General features: G+C 44.4%; 1 protein-coding gene across 3 annotated transcripts in view; it reads right to left on the reverse strand.

The window, feature by feature from the left end:
• ATF6 (activating transcription factor 6) overlaps positions 1-13,574 on the reverse strand; it is a 74,536-nt gene that overhangs the window by 5,700 nt on the left and 55,262 nt on the right. For all 3 annotated transcript variants that reach the window (XM_041420018.1, XM_041420017.1, XM_041420019.1), the window contains one exon: positions 12,242-12,326. In XM_041420018.1, coding sequence (XP_041275952.1) covers positions 12,242-12,326 — 85 coding nt within the window. The remainder of the gene's footprint in view (positions 1-12,241; positions 12,327-13,574) is intronic.

The raw sequence follows: 13,574 nt of genomic DNA on the forward strand, positions 1-13,574 counted from the left end.
ATTACTTATGACTGGTGTTCTGTGGGATTACGTAAATGAAAACACAGGAATGGATCTCCTGTAGAGGTGTCTGGATTTATAAATAGATTTATTGCTCCTCTTTGAAGTTCAGAACATACAGTTTTTCACACAGTGCAGACTCAGGCTTAAGAAGCCATCCTTGCTGGGCCAAGAGCCTGTGCTGGAGTTAATTATTTGTTAACAGGTTTAAAAGCCATGCTTCAGATGACTGACTATTTCAAATTAATAGCAAAGGTAATTGTGCCAAGCATTGCAGCTCTGACTGCACTTTCCCAAAGAGCCTTGATGGCTCTTTCAGGCTGTACCAAAGCAGGCTGAGCTTGGTCTAAGGAACAGAAACCTAATTCCCAGTGCTGCTCTCCCTCAGAAAACAATCATGGTGCAAGATCCAACAGAAGAAAGCTGAAGTCTGTAGTCCAAACCAAAACCAAATAGGTCTGAGGGCATCAACTACTGCTACAAATTACTGAGGATGACAGAAGATTGTCTTCATATGTGAAGCACTAGATTTTTAAAACTGTATTACTAAAAAGGCCATAAAACCAAAATCCTCCTTGCCTCAGCAGCACTGACATCCATCAATCAGTTGGCTGTTCAAATGTCTGTGAGATTGAGCACCTACTTCTATGGGAGAAGTAGAAAGGGAGAAGACAGGCAGAGGGCTTGAAAGGCAGGCAATGAAACTTCTGTTCTGCAGTTAGTAAGAGCAAATGGTGATGTCAGCTGTCTCCACAGACTTCAACGTTACACATATCACATCAGGCTGTTTGGCCCTATAGACACATCTGTCTTAAAGAAGATGTAATTCTGATAATTTATCCTTTTCTAGTTACATCTTCCCCAAAAAGCTCTGCTACAACACATGTTCATTGTGGAAACTGGTGTCTGCAGAGAAACTGAAACAGAGCTCCCCTGAAAGGTGACCTGAGCTTGCTGGACTGTTTCAAACACCATGGAAAGGCTTTACAGCTTTCTGAAGGTGCACTCATGCCATACGTATATTTATAGAGCCTTATTCTACCAGAACTATGAATTTTACTTTACTCTGGGTAATATCACAGTGTATTACCAAAAAAAACCTCAGTGGGACCAATACTCTATCATTCAGTGAGGTTCTCAGACCTCAGGCCCTTTTCTAAGGCCCCAGCTGCCTTTGAAGCAGATAACCCACACACCTACTTGCTGTTTTCTGAGTAGGTGACTTTAAAATGGTCAGAACATGCCTGGCTCTGTATCTGCTGTGCTCACTGACTACACATTTAAGGTGCTGTCAGCCACACAGATCTGGACTACATGTCCTTACTCCTGCTAAGGTACAGGGAGGCAATCACTCACGCCATCCTTACTTTAACTACCTGTCTTTGTCAAGAAGGCACGTGAATCATCCCCTCCTTGCGGGGGTGGGGAGCAGAAGGTTTTTGCTATCCATGGAACCAGTTTAACTGATGCCAAAATAGGAGCCAGCGAATCACCCCTGTTGTAAGGTGATCCAAACCCACCAACTCTTATCAAAGCTATCTTTGCTGAACAGCCACTCACACTCTGTACTTTCCACAATTCCTTCTAAAGAGAAAGTTTTCAGTCTGTGTCAGCACTAATCTACACTTGGAGCCCCTTCTGCAGGCCCATCTCTCACAGCAGCAGAAACCAGGGCAGCTTTCAAAGAGCGACTAATGTGTTCCAGCACCTGGGTGCTTTGTGCGAGCTGCGCCAAGCTGACAATGATAAAGTTCAGCTTTAGGAATGATTTAGCACCTAATTATCAAAATAGTTATTATTGTAACCTGCCCTGGCCCGATCCAGAACTTATGTTTAGGGTAGCAGGGCTCAGAAGGCATGAGCTTCAGGAGTTGAAGGCACCAGCTGTGCTCTGCTGCACTGGCCTGCTGAAGGGCTGCAGCTGTCCCCACACATAACTCACAGGGCTCTCTCCACATTGCCACTGCAGCAATCTTCCTTCTCATCTCCGTTGAGAAGCCCCGACTGTCCTACCCTGCACATCTGGACAATGTTTCCATCTGAAGGGTTGGTATACACTACCAAATAAGTATATAAATGAAGCAGTGTTACAGACTAAAAATACGCTCGCTGCAATAACGCAGCAGGATTGCTAAAACATTTACAGATTGGATTGTTGGACAAGATTGTTTGAAGCAAAGGATAAAGTTAGAGTCAAATAACTTCCCTTTTTAAAAGTAAATTCCCACTTGGAACTACTTCCAAACAGAGCGGTTGCAGTGGTCTCACCTCTGTGAACTCAGCTGTCCTCAGTCCTGGGCACAGACTAAGTGAGATCCTGGCATTTCAGTCTCCAGGTCTCCTACCACCTCTCCAACTGTGAGCCCAGCACCTCTAGGAGTACAGAAACTCTGGATCCACACTGTCAAACTCACCCTGACAAGCCACAAGCTGACAGCAGGAGACAGGGTCCCTCTCTTCATGCCTGATCCATTGGAGCAGTGGCGTCAGGGATTATCCAAGGGAGATATGCACAGGCATGAGAGGTAAGCTAGAAAACCAGGGGAAACAAGCTCTCAGTGGCCTCTGAAGTAAATAATGGAGCCACCAGAGAGACTGGCACTGGCTGTGGGTGAGGAGCATCACCTGCCCTTAGCTTACACCACTGTGTGGTTTCTTGAGGAGGCCAGCAGCACCTGTGAGCAACACGGTCAGCGGCCAATCTGTGCCAGATGGTGCTTTGCAGTACCTGCTCTAGATGGGAGGTCTCAGGGAGGGGGAAGGAAAGTTGGCTCTTCCCAGGGACAATGTCCCACTGGATTGCCCACCTCCCTTTTCAATCTTCTTTCATGCTGCACCACTCCCCTCTAAGAGAAAGAACATGAGCTACTGAGGAGATGGCCCAGTGTGGACTTGGTGTGATTGCTCTTGTTTTGGAGAAGGAGCCAATGGTCACCTCGGCAGGAGAAGACCAGACTCACCAGTGTTGACCCTCGCAGGCACTTGATTTAAAACTCCCTCAGATGGAGCATTTCTCGGAAAAACAGAGACATTTTTGACAGCTCTGGCTGTGTATATGTGTGTAGTTGGCAGGGAAGCATTGCTGCAGGATGGCCCTATTTAAAATCTAACCATCTGTGACAATGCTAATGACAAGAGGCAAAAACCCAAAGAGAAAACAAAAGACAAGGGTAAGGAGCTCTGCTGCACAGACAACTCTTGGGAATGAAGGAATGAGGCTAGAGGAAGAGCAATTCTCTTAGTCAGAACCATCCCATGCCCACTTGGGAGGCACTAAAAAGATAAACAAACTTCCCACACTGCCTGCAAATCCAGACCTACCAACTTTACAAGACATAAAACTGCACACAGGAGAGTAGCGTAGAAAGGCATTCCAGTAAAGGCTTCTTTCAAGAACGAGGGCTGGAGGGCTTGTCCTAGGACCAGGGCACTGCTTCCTCTGAGTGCAGGAGGGACTGGGAGCCATGACATCTCCCCAGCATGGACCTGTGTATGAACCTACTGGTAACAACCCCTTCACTGCAAAATGAGACAGTCTGTTTCCTCCTTTTAGAGGGACGCTAATCTGTGAGTGAGCCTTCCCTCTTGCCTCACAAAAGCTTGCTTCCTTTCAGCAGTCTTAAAGAACCACCTTTTTCCAAGGTTTTTGAACTCTCAGTATGTTGCGGTGCTGAAGGGACTACCCTTATCCTCACTCACTCTCCCTCTGGGGCCTCCAATGGAGCACCAAGGTAGGGCTTTCCTCTGCAGGAGCTGTGCTCTCTTCCCAATCTGTTGCATGTGCCAGGACACGCTCAACTCTCACAGATTCTGCCGACCGGCGCAAAACTGAGACTTCAGTTGAAGTCATTTATTAAAAGTTTGCCTTATTTGTCACCTGCCTGATATTTATACAGCCTCAGTGGTTAATACCAGCACAAGAACACTTTACTCCTTCCTTCTGCAGTGCTGACTTCCAGTTTAAGTACTCCTTTACGCCTTGGTCCTCCACAGGCACTAGAGATTCCCTGGCAGGCTTCCTCTCAAAAATATTTTTACTATTTCTTTTATGCCTCAGGCATGCTGTTGCTCAGTATCTTTTTCTGGCTTAACTTCTTATGGTTTGACATTTAGTCTGCCAGAAATTATCCTCTTTTTTTCGCCCCCCCCCACCCCATTCCCTCATTTGGCTACAACGTCTGTTGTTTAAAAGATATCTTCTTACTTCTATGGATTGACTTTAACGTGTTACTTAACTTAAGCCCATAGTATTTTTTAGTCTTCTTTTAAAGATTTTTGCAGTGAGATTTTAATCTTTAATTGCCAGCATTTTAACCCCACTAGTTTTTCCTTTAATGTTTTCCTGTTTTATTTAGCCCTTACCTTTGAACTGTGGCATTTCAAGTTGCAGGCACTTACTGATAAAATTAAATTAACTACTAGACTTAATTTTTATTTTCAAGAGGCGACATCATGTTTGTATTGACATGGACCTTGCCTATTACCCAGTATCACTTGTATCCTGGTGTTGAAGTGTGTCACTGATTTAAAACTGAAGGCTGGTGAGAGCCTGTATTCCCTTGACAGTTGAAATGTCTTTACAGCTTGGACGGTATCCAAAGAGTGAGCTGAACTTTCCTGTCTAACTTGGGTACATAAAGTTACCTCATTTATTTAGATACTGCAATCAGCTCTTGCTCGTAGAAGTGTATTTTTAACACCATCTCCTGTCTGTGTGGGGCGAGTGCTCTGCTGCACATGAGCTTCTGTGACCCAATGCAGGTGTCAGTCAGCGATGAAAGCACTGCAGAGCCCGTCTGAGCGCAGCGTGCTAATAACGAGAGACGGCCCTTGCAAACATTTCTGCCTCCCAGCTATAGAAACAGCAGATTACAGCTTTCATGTACAAGTCCTACTCTGATACAGGGGTGCCTCCTTTTCCATGGAGAGGCACAGCTGGGGCTGGCAGTCATTTCTTCATCCACATTCACCCAGAAGGTGTTTGTGCTAGACGGGGATATGGCACAGCCTGCTCCTCTGGAGCTGCTACAGACTCAGGCAGGATGGAGGGAGATGATTTACTTAATAAAGTGGAGAATGAGCAAAAATGTCCTTCAGGAACTCAGGATGTGCTTTTCAAATACTTTCCAAGCCCAGAAGATGCCCAGGAAGCCCAGCAGGAAGCACCAGGGGTGAGGTGGGCTGTATGAAGAGGTGAGGCAAGTGCAGCCTGAAGGACAGACCCAGGATCTGAGGAGCAGGGAAAAGCCTCCCAGCCCTGCTGGCAGGAGTCTCCTTAGAGACTAACCCAAACACTCCAACAGGCCCTCTCAGACCGCTGTTTTCACCCGTCTCTAGGTTTACTCCAGTGATGTTCTCAAGACAGAACTCATAAATGTGAACTTCCTCTACTAGCTCTGTTGCAGCTTTTTGTGTTTTTACGGGGTGAGCTCATTATGGATAATTATGCTACAGATCACTGCAGAAATAAAGAGTTACCAGAGTTGGCCCATGTATCACAAACATAAAACTGTTTGCCACCTATAATTTCACACCAAGAGGAATTATATAATCTTCAATTTACAACATTTGAAGATACATTAAGGCAGACTAACTGGGCTAGAGGCTAGAATTACAACATGCTGCACACAGCACAACATAGCCAGGATGGCAACAGTAACCTCACAGATTGGGGTGAAAGTTCCCTCTTTGCTTTGCAGCACAGCTCTCAAGCACAGTGCTCTCTGTGAACCTCACACATGTCCACAGCAGCACCAGCATGCAGGGCTAACAAACATCCAGGAGACACACACATGCTCAGTTCAAACCAACTCTGCAATTCCACACTGGCATTCGTGCTGCCAGCCTATGGCACTAGCTTCTTTTTAATTATACTTTGTGAATTTTACAGAAGTGTGTCATTCCTATGGAAAAAAAAAATCTGCTGTAATAACTCGACACTGGCATTAGAAATACTAAGTATGAAGTCCAATTAATTTATGACTAATTCTCTGCCCCCTTGGTGAAGCAAAATGCCATCTGCAGCAGCTACCCTGTCTGCATAGCGAGCACCAGGCACACTGGGGCTTGGCCTGCTCTAGCAAAACCCCTGAGATACTCTTTTCTGTATTAATTAAGGGCCAAAAGGACCAAAGATCCTCTGAAGTAACCTTCCTGTTCTTTTGAATGCATAAAAATAGATTACTCATTTAGTAATTTAGGTAAACAGCTCGTTATGAAAAGTCATTAGGGAATAAGCCTTCATGATTTCATTTCTTGTTCGTTTCCTGTCTAAATAAATAAACATGAACTCAAGTGACACAGATTCCGTTACTTTTGCACACAGATTCTTGAATGATTTCTTTCTTACTTTTTTGAATAATTTAATCTCCTCCTTTCTGTCAAAGACAACATATTAACAAACACGGCTGGGGAGAGCAAAGTCTTCCAAAGGTAACAAAAGCAGTTGAAAACTTCTATTTAGGACTTGATCTAGGCAATAATCAATTCTGACTTAAAGAAATGTAGGAAAGTTTGAGGGAATATTTTGTTTTGACAAACTGCACTGCTACTTTGAGAACAGAAATGTGAATGGCAGCATCTTGCAAGATTACTAAAATCTGTTCTTAAAATTCCTTGTTAAACAATGTTCTGCCATCATTTCAATCCTGACCTCTGCAGTACAGCTTTACACGAGCACGGGAGCAGAAGTGCATCTCTGACATTGGCAAATCCTCCTAATGACAGGAGAACCACAGTAATGGTGCTGGCCCATGGCTGCACACAGGACACTGCAGGCTCTCCCTCTGTCCCAGCCCAGGCTCAGGAATCAGCTGCTGCAGTGAGGTCTGATCACGGCTCTGACTCTTCCCTCCTCAGACTTCACCAAAGAACTTTTATTCCTCAACTGGCAGCTCAAGAAGCAAAAGAATGGCAGTTTCAAAATGACTGGAATGACAGCATTGGAGACATTCTTAGATGTATTTCCCTACATCCTGTTTAGAGAACTTGACGGACTCCCAGTGACTTTCCCAAAAAACTGTAGCAGTCACCCTTCTTTCATCTCACATCCAGCTTCTAATCCCATGTACACAACTTCCAGAGCCTTCTGAGGCCGTGCTGAGCTCTCAGCACCTTCTGTTAAATGCAGATAAAAGCAGAAACACTGAGGGAGGTATCTCTATAGCTCATGCTTGTGCAGCCAAGAGATGTGTCCTCTATACCTAGCAGAGTGGCATGAGCTTCCCAGCCTGGTGCCAAGGACAGCAGCTGTGAGAGGGAGCCATGGGTACCACGACTTGGCTTTTAGGCACAGGGAGAACAATGAGGGACAACTTAGCTAGGATAGCAGGGACCATCACCCTCCTGGAAACTGCTCTGGAACTATCCAAAGCGAGAAAGAGGCTTCCCAAAATGCCAAGCAGTAACCTTCAGGGAAGGCAGCTGCTGTTCAGTCAGATACGTGTTGTTTTAGGCCTTCCTCAATGACTGTGAATTCGGTTTCTTGCTCTGAAAAAAGGAAACAGTATCTTTTGTTTGCTTAACCCTGAAAGGCAGAGGAAGTTGAAGACTTTATTTATTCAACCCTAAGACATGGGAACTTACAGACCATTGTCACTTCCCAAGGAGCTTTTGTTTTCATTTTTCTCCTCAGCCTGTGTGGGTTCTGTTTGCCTTACAGATTTTTCACAGACGGTTTGCTACCAGCCTGGGACATCTGTGACTTGCTTGCACATGGCTGTCAGTTGAAGGGAGGTTCTTTGTAGTTGCATGCAAATAATCATGCTGCTTGATGGCAGAAATCACCCCAGTTTTGATCAAAAAGCCTTACCATCAGATCTGTTTTCCACCTTTTTTATTAGAACGTATATTATTTCAGAGCACTTTTGAAGTCCGTTACATCAGTATGATGATGGATGGCGAGAAGGAAAGGTGATGGAACTGCTCACAAATCTGAAACTGGCCAGCACAACAGAGCACATGGACTCTGCTGAAGTAGGCACTCCATTCCATTTCTGCCTTTGGGAGATTATTTTGCTGTTGGATTTCATGACAAAAAGCAACCCTCAGGAGAAGAGGGCTCCTTAAGAAGGTTAAGGAGGGTCAGGTTATCGAGGGTCACACAAACAGCTATCTGAAAGGCAGACTGAAGACAAGCCCAGCTGGGCTCCATCAGACTAAGGACCTAACCAGAATATTTATAAAAAATTCAAAATTCTCTGTCATGACTGCTAGTTCCAAGAAAATGAGCCTTACATTTCACCAGGGGCTTTCTCATCAGGTCTCTCACTTTTGTTTTGGCCTAGAGCACAGGCACCAATCCCCAGTTTAAAGAAAGTGAATGATGGAAAGACTTCCACATATAGGAAACTGTTTTGCACTGGGATCCTAAGAAGAAAAAAGACCTTCTTGGTCTCTGTGTTGCTACTAAGGCCACTGGTGAATACACACCTGTACAGACACTTGGAGCTGCTCCTACCAAGAGCAAGTCCAAGCTGTGAGAGTCCCCCACCTAAACCCAGGGAGAAGTGCATTCCTGAAAGGGGCTTCTTGGGCCAAACATTGAACTGGCTCTCTGGCACTGCCTGTCCTCACTCCTGTGTGCTGCACAGAGCAGCAGTCCTGCTGGGCTGTGCTGGGCTGCAGGGCTGCTGCAGACAGAGAAGGCTTGTGCCCAGGGTGGGGAGAGCGGCTCAGCTATGTTATTCTCTATAGGTTACTTGGATCCAAAGATCCATGTTGCAACCCGCTGCAGTTAAATAAATAGAGGGCTAATGGCAGATGGTTTCACTTAAACTTCAAGAAAGGCACCGCCTATATGTCAATTTGGAATTGGTGTAATGAGCCAACAACATTCTGAATTAAAATAAAAGAAAATTTAGGAATGAAACCTACTGGAGACTTAACTGGTCTCAAGTGCATAGTTAGATTTCTAAAGTAATAGCTGCAATCCAGCATAACAAACATGACTTGCTTGAAAACAAAAGCCTGAGTTAAACTGTAGATTGTAGTTCATTTTCATTCCCATGAGAAACTGCAAGATATTTCTTCTTGGAGTAACTTCTCAGGAAGGCATACCAATGGTGCCTCCAAAACCACATAGAGCGGGACTAGGACTCCCCAGTTCTGTGTTTTTCCTTCCACGTTTACCAATGCTGAGGTCCTTAGGTACCATCAGACAGATTTTCTGTGAGTATTGCATGTGGTCACAAATGCTGGTGCTTTGACACTGGGCAGAGGCAGGTCAGAATTTGTCATGGCTGGCTGCAGGGGGCAAGGGCAGAGCTGTGCCATGGGACAGCAGCCAGAAGGGACATGGCACAAGGGGAAAGGACTGCCAGAGCATCTGGGGAGGCAGAAAAGGAAGAGCTGCCAGCAAGCATTGATTGTGAGCTGGGGCATGGCCCAGCAAGCTTGGAAAGGGGCTATGACCAGGGGGGAAGAAGGAAAAGGGAGTAGGAGGTGGAGGATTAACATGTAACAATGTGTAACAAGTTTCCATACTTAAAAAAAATTAAACGTAAACATATTTAACATATTTTAACATATTAAACATATTTAAATAGGCAAATCTGTTTCTGTGCACCTGCACAGTGAGGATCTGGTTCTACCCTAATGCTCTTTGAGGGGCATGGGTGATTTAAGCTGACCGTGAGAAAGAGCACATGGCAAGTTACAAGATAATGGCTGTTTTTACTCTTTTCCAGCATAGAGCAACTGAATACTTGAAAGCAAGTTTTTATGTGGAAAATTAATAACATACTGCTATTGCCTTGTACAAGATCTCCTTTTAAACTTCGATCTTATTGACTGCACACACACGCATGTGCACATCAATTACAAGATTGTCTGCTGACATTTGTCACTACCTCGCAGCACAAGGACTGCCACCTTCCTCCCAGAAAAACTCTTCAGGCTCTGCTTTGTACACTCGTGAAAACTGCTGGATCACCCATGCAGAGCCATGTAGGACAGCAGTGGATAACTCATTCTCCTCTGTACTCATTGTCCATACCTGTTCTCTGTCCCTGCAGCCAGTGGGGGGAATGGCTCAGGCCAGCGAAAGGCAGTCTCTAGTGGGCCTCAGAAGGCACCAGAACAATCTAAGTGTCACCAGAAAAGGATGACTGTCTGCTGGGAAAAGACTGTCCAAGTAGTTCAAAGGGTTGGTTCTCAACTGCCCTTGTCAAGTATTTCATCTTTGGAAACAGTGTCATGGGTAAACTTTAGTACACAGTAAAACTTTAGTACACACTAAAAGACCCTGCAGAAACAAGTCTGAAAAAACTTCAAAACTTCAAAACAAAGACCCCTTCACTTGTATTCCTGTCATCTCCTCTGCCAGGGCTGTGGCAGTAAAAAGGAAGGGCAAGGAAGTGGCAGCAGAAAAGGTTTCCCTTCTTGCACAGAGATCTGGCTCAGGCACAAGGAAAGAGGGGACAAATTCTTAAACTGAAAGTTTTGCCAATTTCTCCAAAGGAGACTCATCCTTTTCCAGCAGCCAACTCTCTGCAGGTGCACAAAGAATTAAGGTGGGCTTAAGAGAGCTGGGAGGAAAGCTTTGTTATCAGCTAACTCCCAGATGCTTGTGCAGATCGTCTCCAGTCCGCAAAGAGGCAGAATAGGGTGGAGAAGCAATTTTCTCAAAGGACAGAAATGGCTTCTTCTCCAGACAGAACATTTTAGGGAATCATTTCCTGTGGTTATCAATAGTCAAACTGAAAATTAAGCCAAGTTACCTACTGGCCCTTGTGTGTCTTGTAACTTTTCCCCCAACACCTGGCTGGGTGCCACAGAGGAATCCATGTTTGATGCCGTTGTTTACTTAATGCTATTCTTGTGTCTCATCTGTTTCGACATCTCTGCCCAAATCCCTAGACATTTTTTTTATTTCCTGGATTATGCTGATGTTCCAAAGAAAAAATCCCAAAGAACTGATGAAAATATAATTTCACAATGTTTCATTATTTATGGATAAGATTCGTCACTGGATTCTGATGCATATCTTCCAAATTATATTTACTCCAGCAAAAGAAAAGTTATTTCAAGTAAGAACAGGACTCAGTAAAATGTTAAGAAGAAATAATTTGTAATTTAGAAATAGTGTTTGTACTTCAGTGATAAAGTGCCCACTTGCATGTGATAATTCAGGTCAGCCAGAAAAGGATTTTTGTAACAGACATAAAAAGGGAGGTTCAGGCAGATAAATGCCAAAAATAATTCTGATACATCTAATAAAAATTCCCCTAGGACAGCTGTACAGATTATCACACTCGGCTGCACTGCATGGGAAAGCGCAATTATCAAAATGCTGAAAGCCTGAACTGATTCTTTTTTTCTTAGTTTATGGAAATTCGCATCAGCAGATAATGTTTTCAGCATGCTGGGATTTTACAATAACATTTGGGTTTATGATTCACATGTACTGTAAAACACAGATGTTTTAAAAAAGCATTATGCGCACAGTTGTTCAGAAAGTAAAGTTTACACTGCTCCAGGGTTCTCAGTGCATTTGATGAATGTGGCAGTGACCCTGTGTCCCAACCTGGCAATTCCTCACCATCTGAATTGATATATTTGTGCAGGTCATGTCCTGTCTCTCGTGTGGGACTGAAATGCTGACCCAGAACATTTCTGTGCTCTAATGAGCCCGTGCCCCAGTGCAAAGCTGTTTTCTCTGCTGTCCTGCAGCACGGTAACGTGATGATTATTAATCCTGACCAGGCAGTGCTGAGAGGTCCCACTCACACTGAGTGTTGTATAACAGCGTGGTAAACAGCTAAGGAGGGCCAGGGAAGGCAGTCAGTATCCTGACAAACCAGCAAGGCCGAGGAATTTGCCCTGCTAAGCAAGCATAGGAGGAACCCAAACGAGGAGATGAGGACAGTCTCCATGGGCTCTGTGAGCCAGCACGTTAGAGAGGTTAAATCCCATTCATGTAACCCTTAATCAGCTGGGTACAAATCACCAGGACTGGATGGCACCCTCCCCGTCCTTGAAGGAGCCAGAATGCACAACTGCTGGCCAAGTCCCCACCTCTCCTCACAGTCTGGGTGACCAAGCATGGGAGATTTGCCAGTACTCCAGCTCCAACGGGGACCCTGGCAACTAAACCTCAGTAATGATCGGTTTAACTTCTTTTGCAAAGCTATAATGAAAGACATTTGGCCTAAGTTTGCTTTTCATGTACGAGTCAGTCACATCTCTTTGTATCTGTTCTGAAACTGTTCCCTTATCGTTCCCTTTCTTCTTTTGCACTTACCATTGATGTTTACAGCTGGCAGCACTATAGACATTTTTGGTCTCCTGGTCTTGTTATGTGTGGTGGCTGGCAGTAGCAGGTGGTCCTGGAAAACAGCAGAAAAGATGTGTTAAATCTACTCTCAAAGCAGAGAGCTGGGAAAATGCCTTTCCACTCTCTCTTGCTGGCATTCCACACTGAACTGTTTACAACAGCTCAGAAAATTCATATTGTTGAGGGAGTCTTCCAAAAGTCACAGCAATTGCTCATGCTGTGTAACCAAGAAGAAATCCCTATTGCATGAAGCAGAATATGAAAAAGCCTTGATCATGTGGAAAGAGATGGAAACTACTATTAAGCCCTCATTCAACAGAGTGCTTATGTATATGATTAAAGTAATTTAACTTGACTTCAATGATATTTAAACATATGTTTAAGGACCTTGCTGAATTGAAGCTTTTACTTGCACAGCTGTTTACTTTCTATGTAAGCTGTCTTGCTGTCTCTGTGAAGCTTTACACCACATGCCTCGTGCAGCAGGACTGCACTGCCCAGAGCGGGGCTGGGGTGTGAAACACAAGCTCTGCTGACAACACCTTCCAGGGAAGCCGGATGGTGAAGATGTGCTTCGGTACCTGATCTCTCCTGGGCGCTGCTGGAAGGCAGCAGTAAGTGCCCTGGCTCTGACAGTGGAAGCTGCATCTGCAGGAAACAGACCTGCTCTGGATACAGACCTGGCCTGCAAGGAGGAACACAGCCTTTCTTCAGGGTTCTTTTGCTGTTGCTGAACTCAAGCTGCTTAACTTGCAGCCTAGAAAAATATGGTTCTTCCCTTATCAATGGAACTTAAAAGCTCCGATCCAGGCATCTCCCATATTATTAAGCCAGTCTGATGATCTCCTTTCATGCTTTCCCATGCTTTTCCCATACAAATATCTCATACTTTTGGGCAAGGTTATCTTTTTGGCAAACTGAATTAGACTTCCTTCAGGATACATTAATTTATTAATGTCAGGGTAACTGCAATTTTGCCATTTTAAAATATAAACACTACAGTGTTACATGTAAGATCAGGGGAAGTGAGTTACATACAAAGCTGGGTGTTAAATATGTCAAGATATTCTGTAGATTCATTGCAGTGATATCACTTTATTTCTCTTTTTTCCCCATCAAAAATTTCCCTCCCCCAAAACACCAAATGACACACAGAATGAGAAGAAAACATTACTTAAATAAATGTCTGCAAAAAACATCTTGGTAACCAAAATTACAAAACCACTCTGGTATAATTCTCAGATCACACATGCAATTCCCATTTCACTTTTGAACCGCTTAAGATCAAGACAACATTCAC

Source organism: Onychostruthus taczanowskii, unplaced genomic scaffold (genome assembly GCF_017590055.1).
Source record: "Onychostruthus taczanowskii isolate IOZ18803 unplaced genomic scaffold, ASM1759005v1 scaffold63, whole genome shotgun sequence".
Taxonomy (NCBI): domain Eukaryota; kingdom Metazoa; phylum Chordata; class Aves; order Passeriformes; family Passeridae; genus Onychostruthus; species Onychostruthus taczanowskii.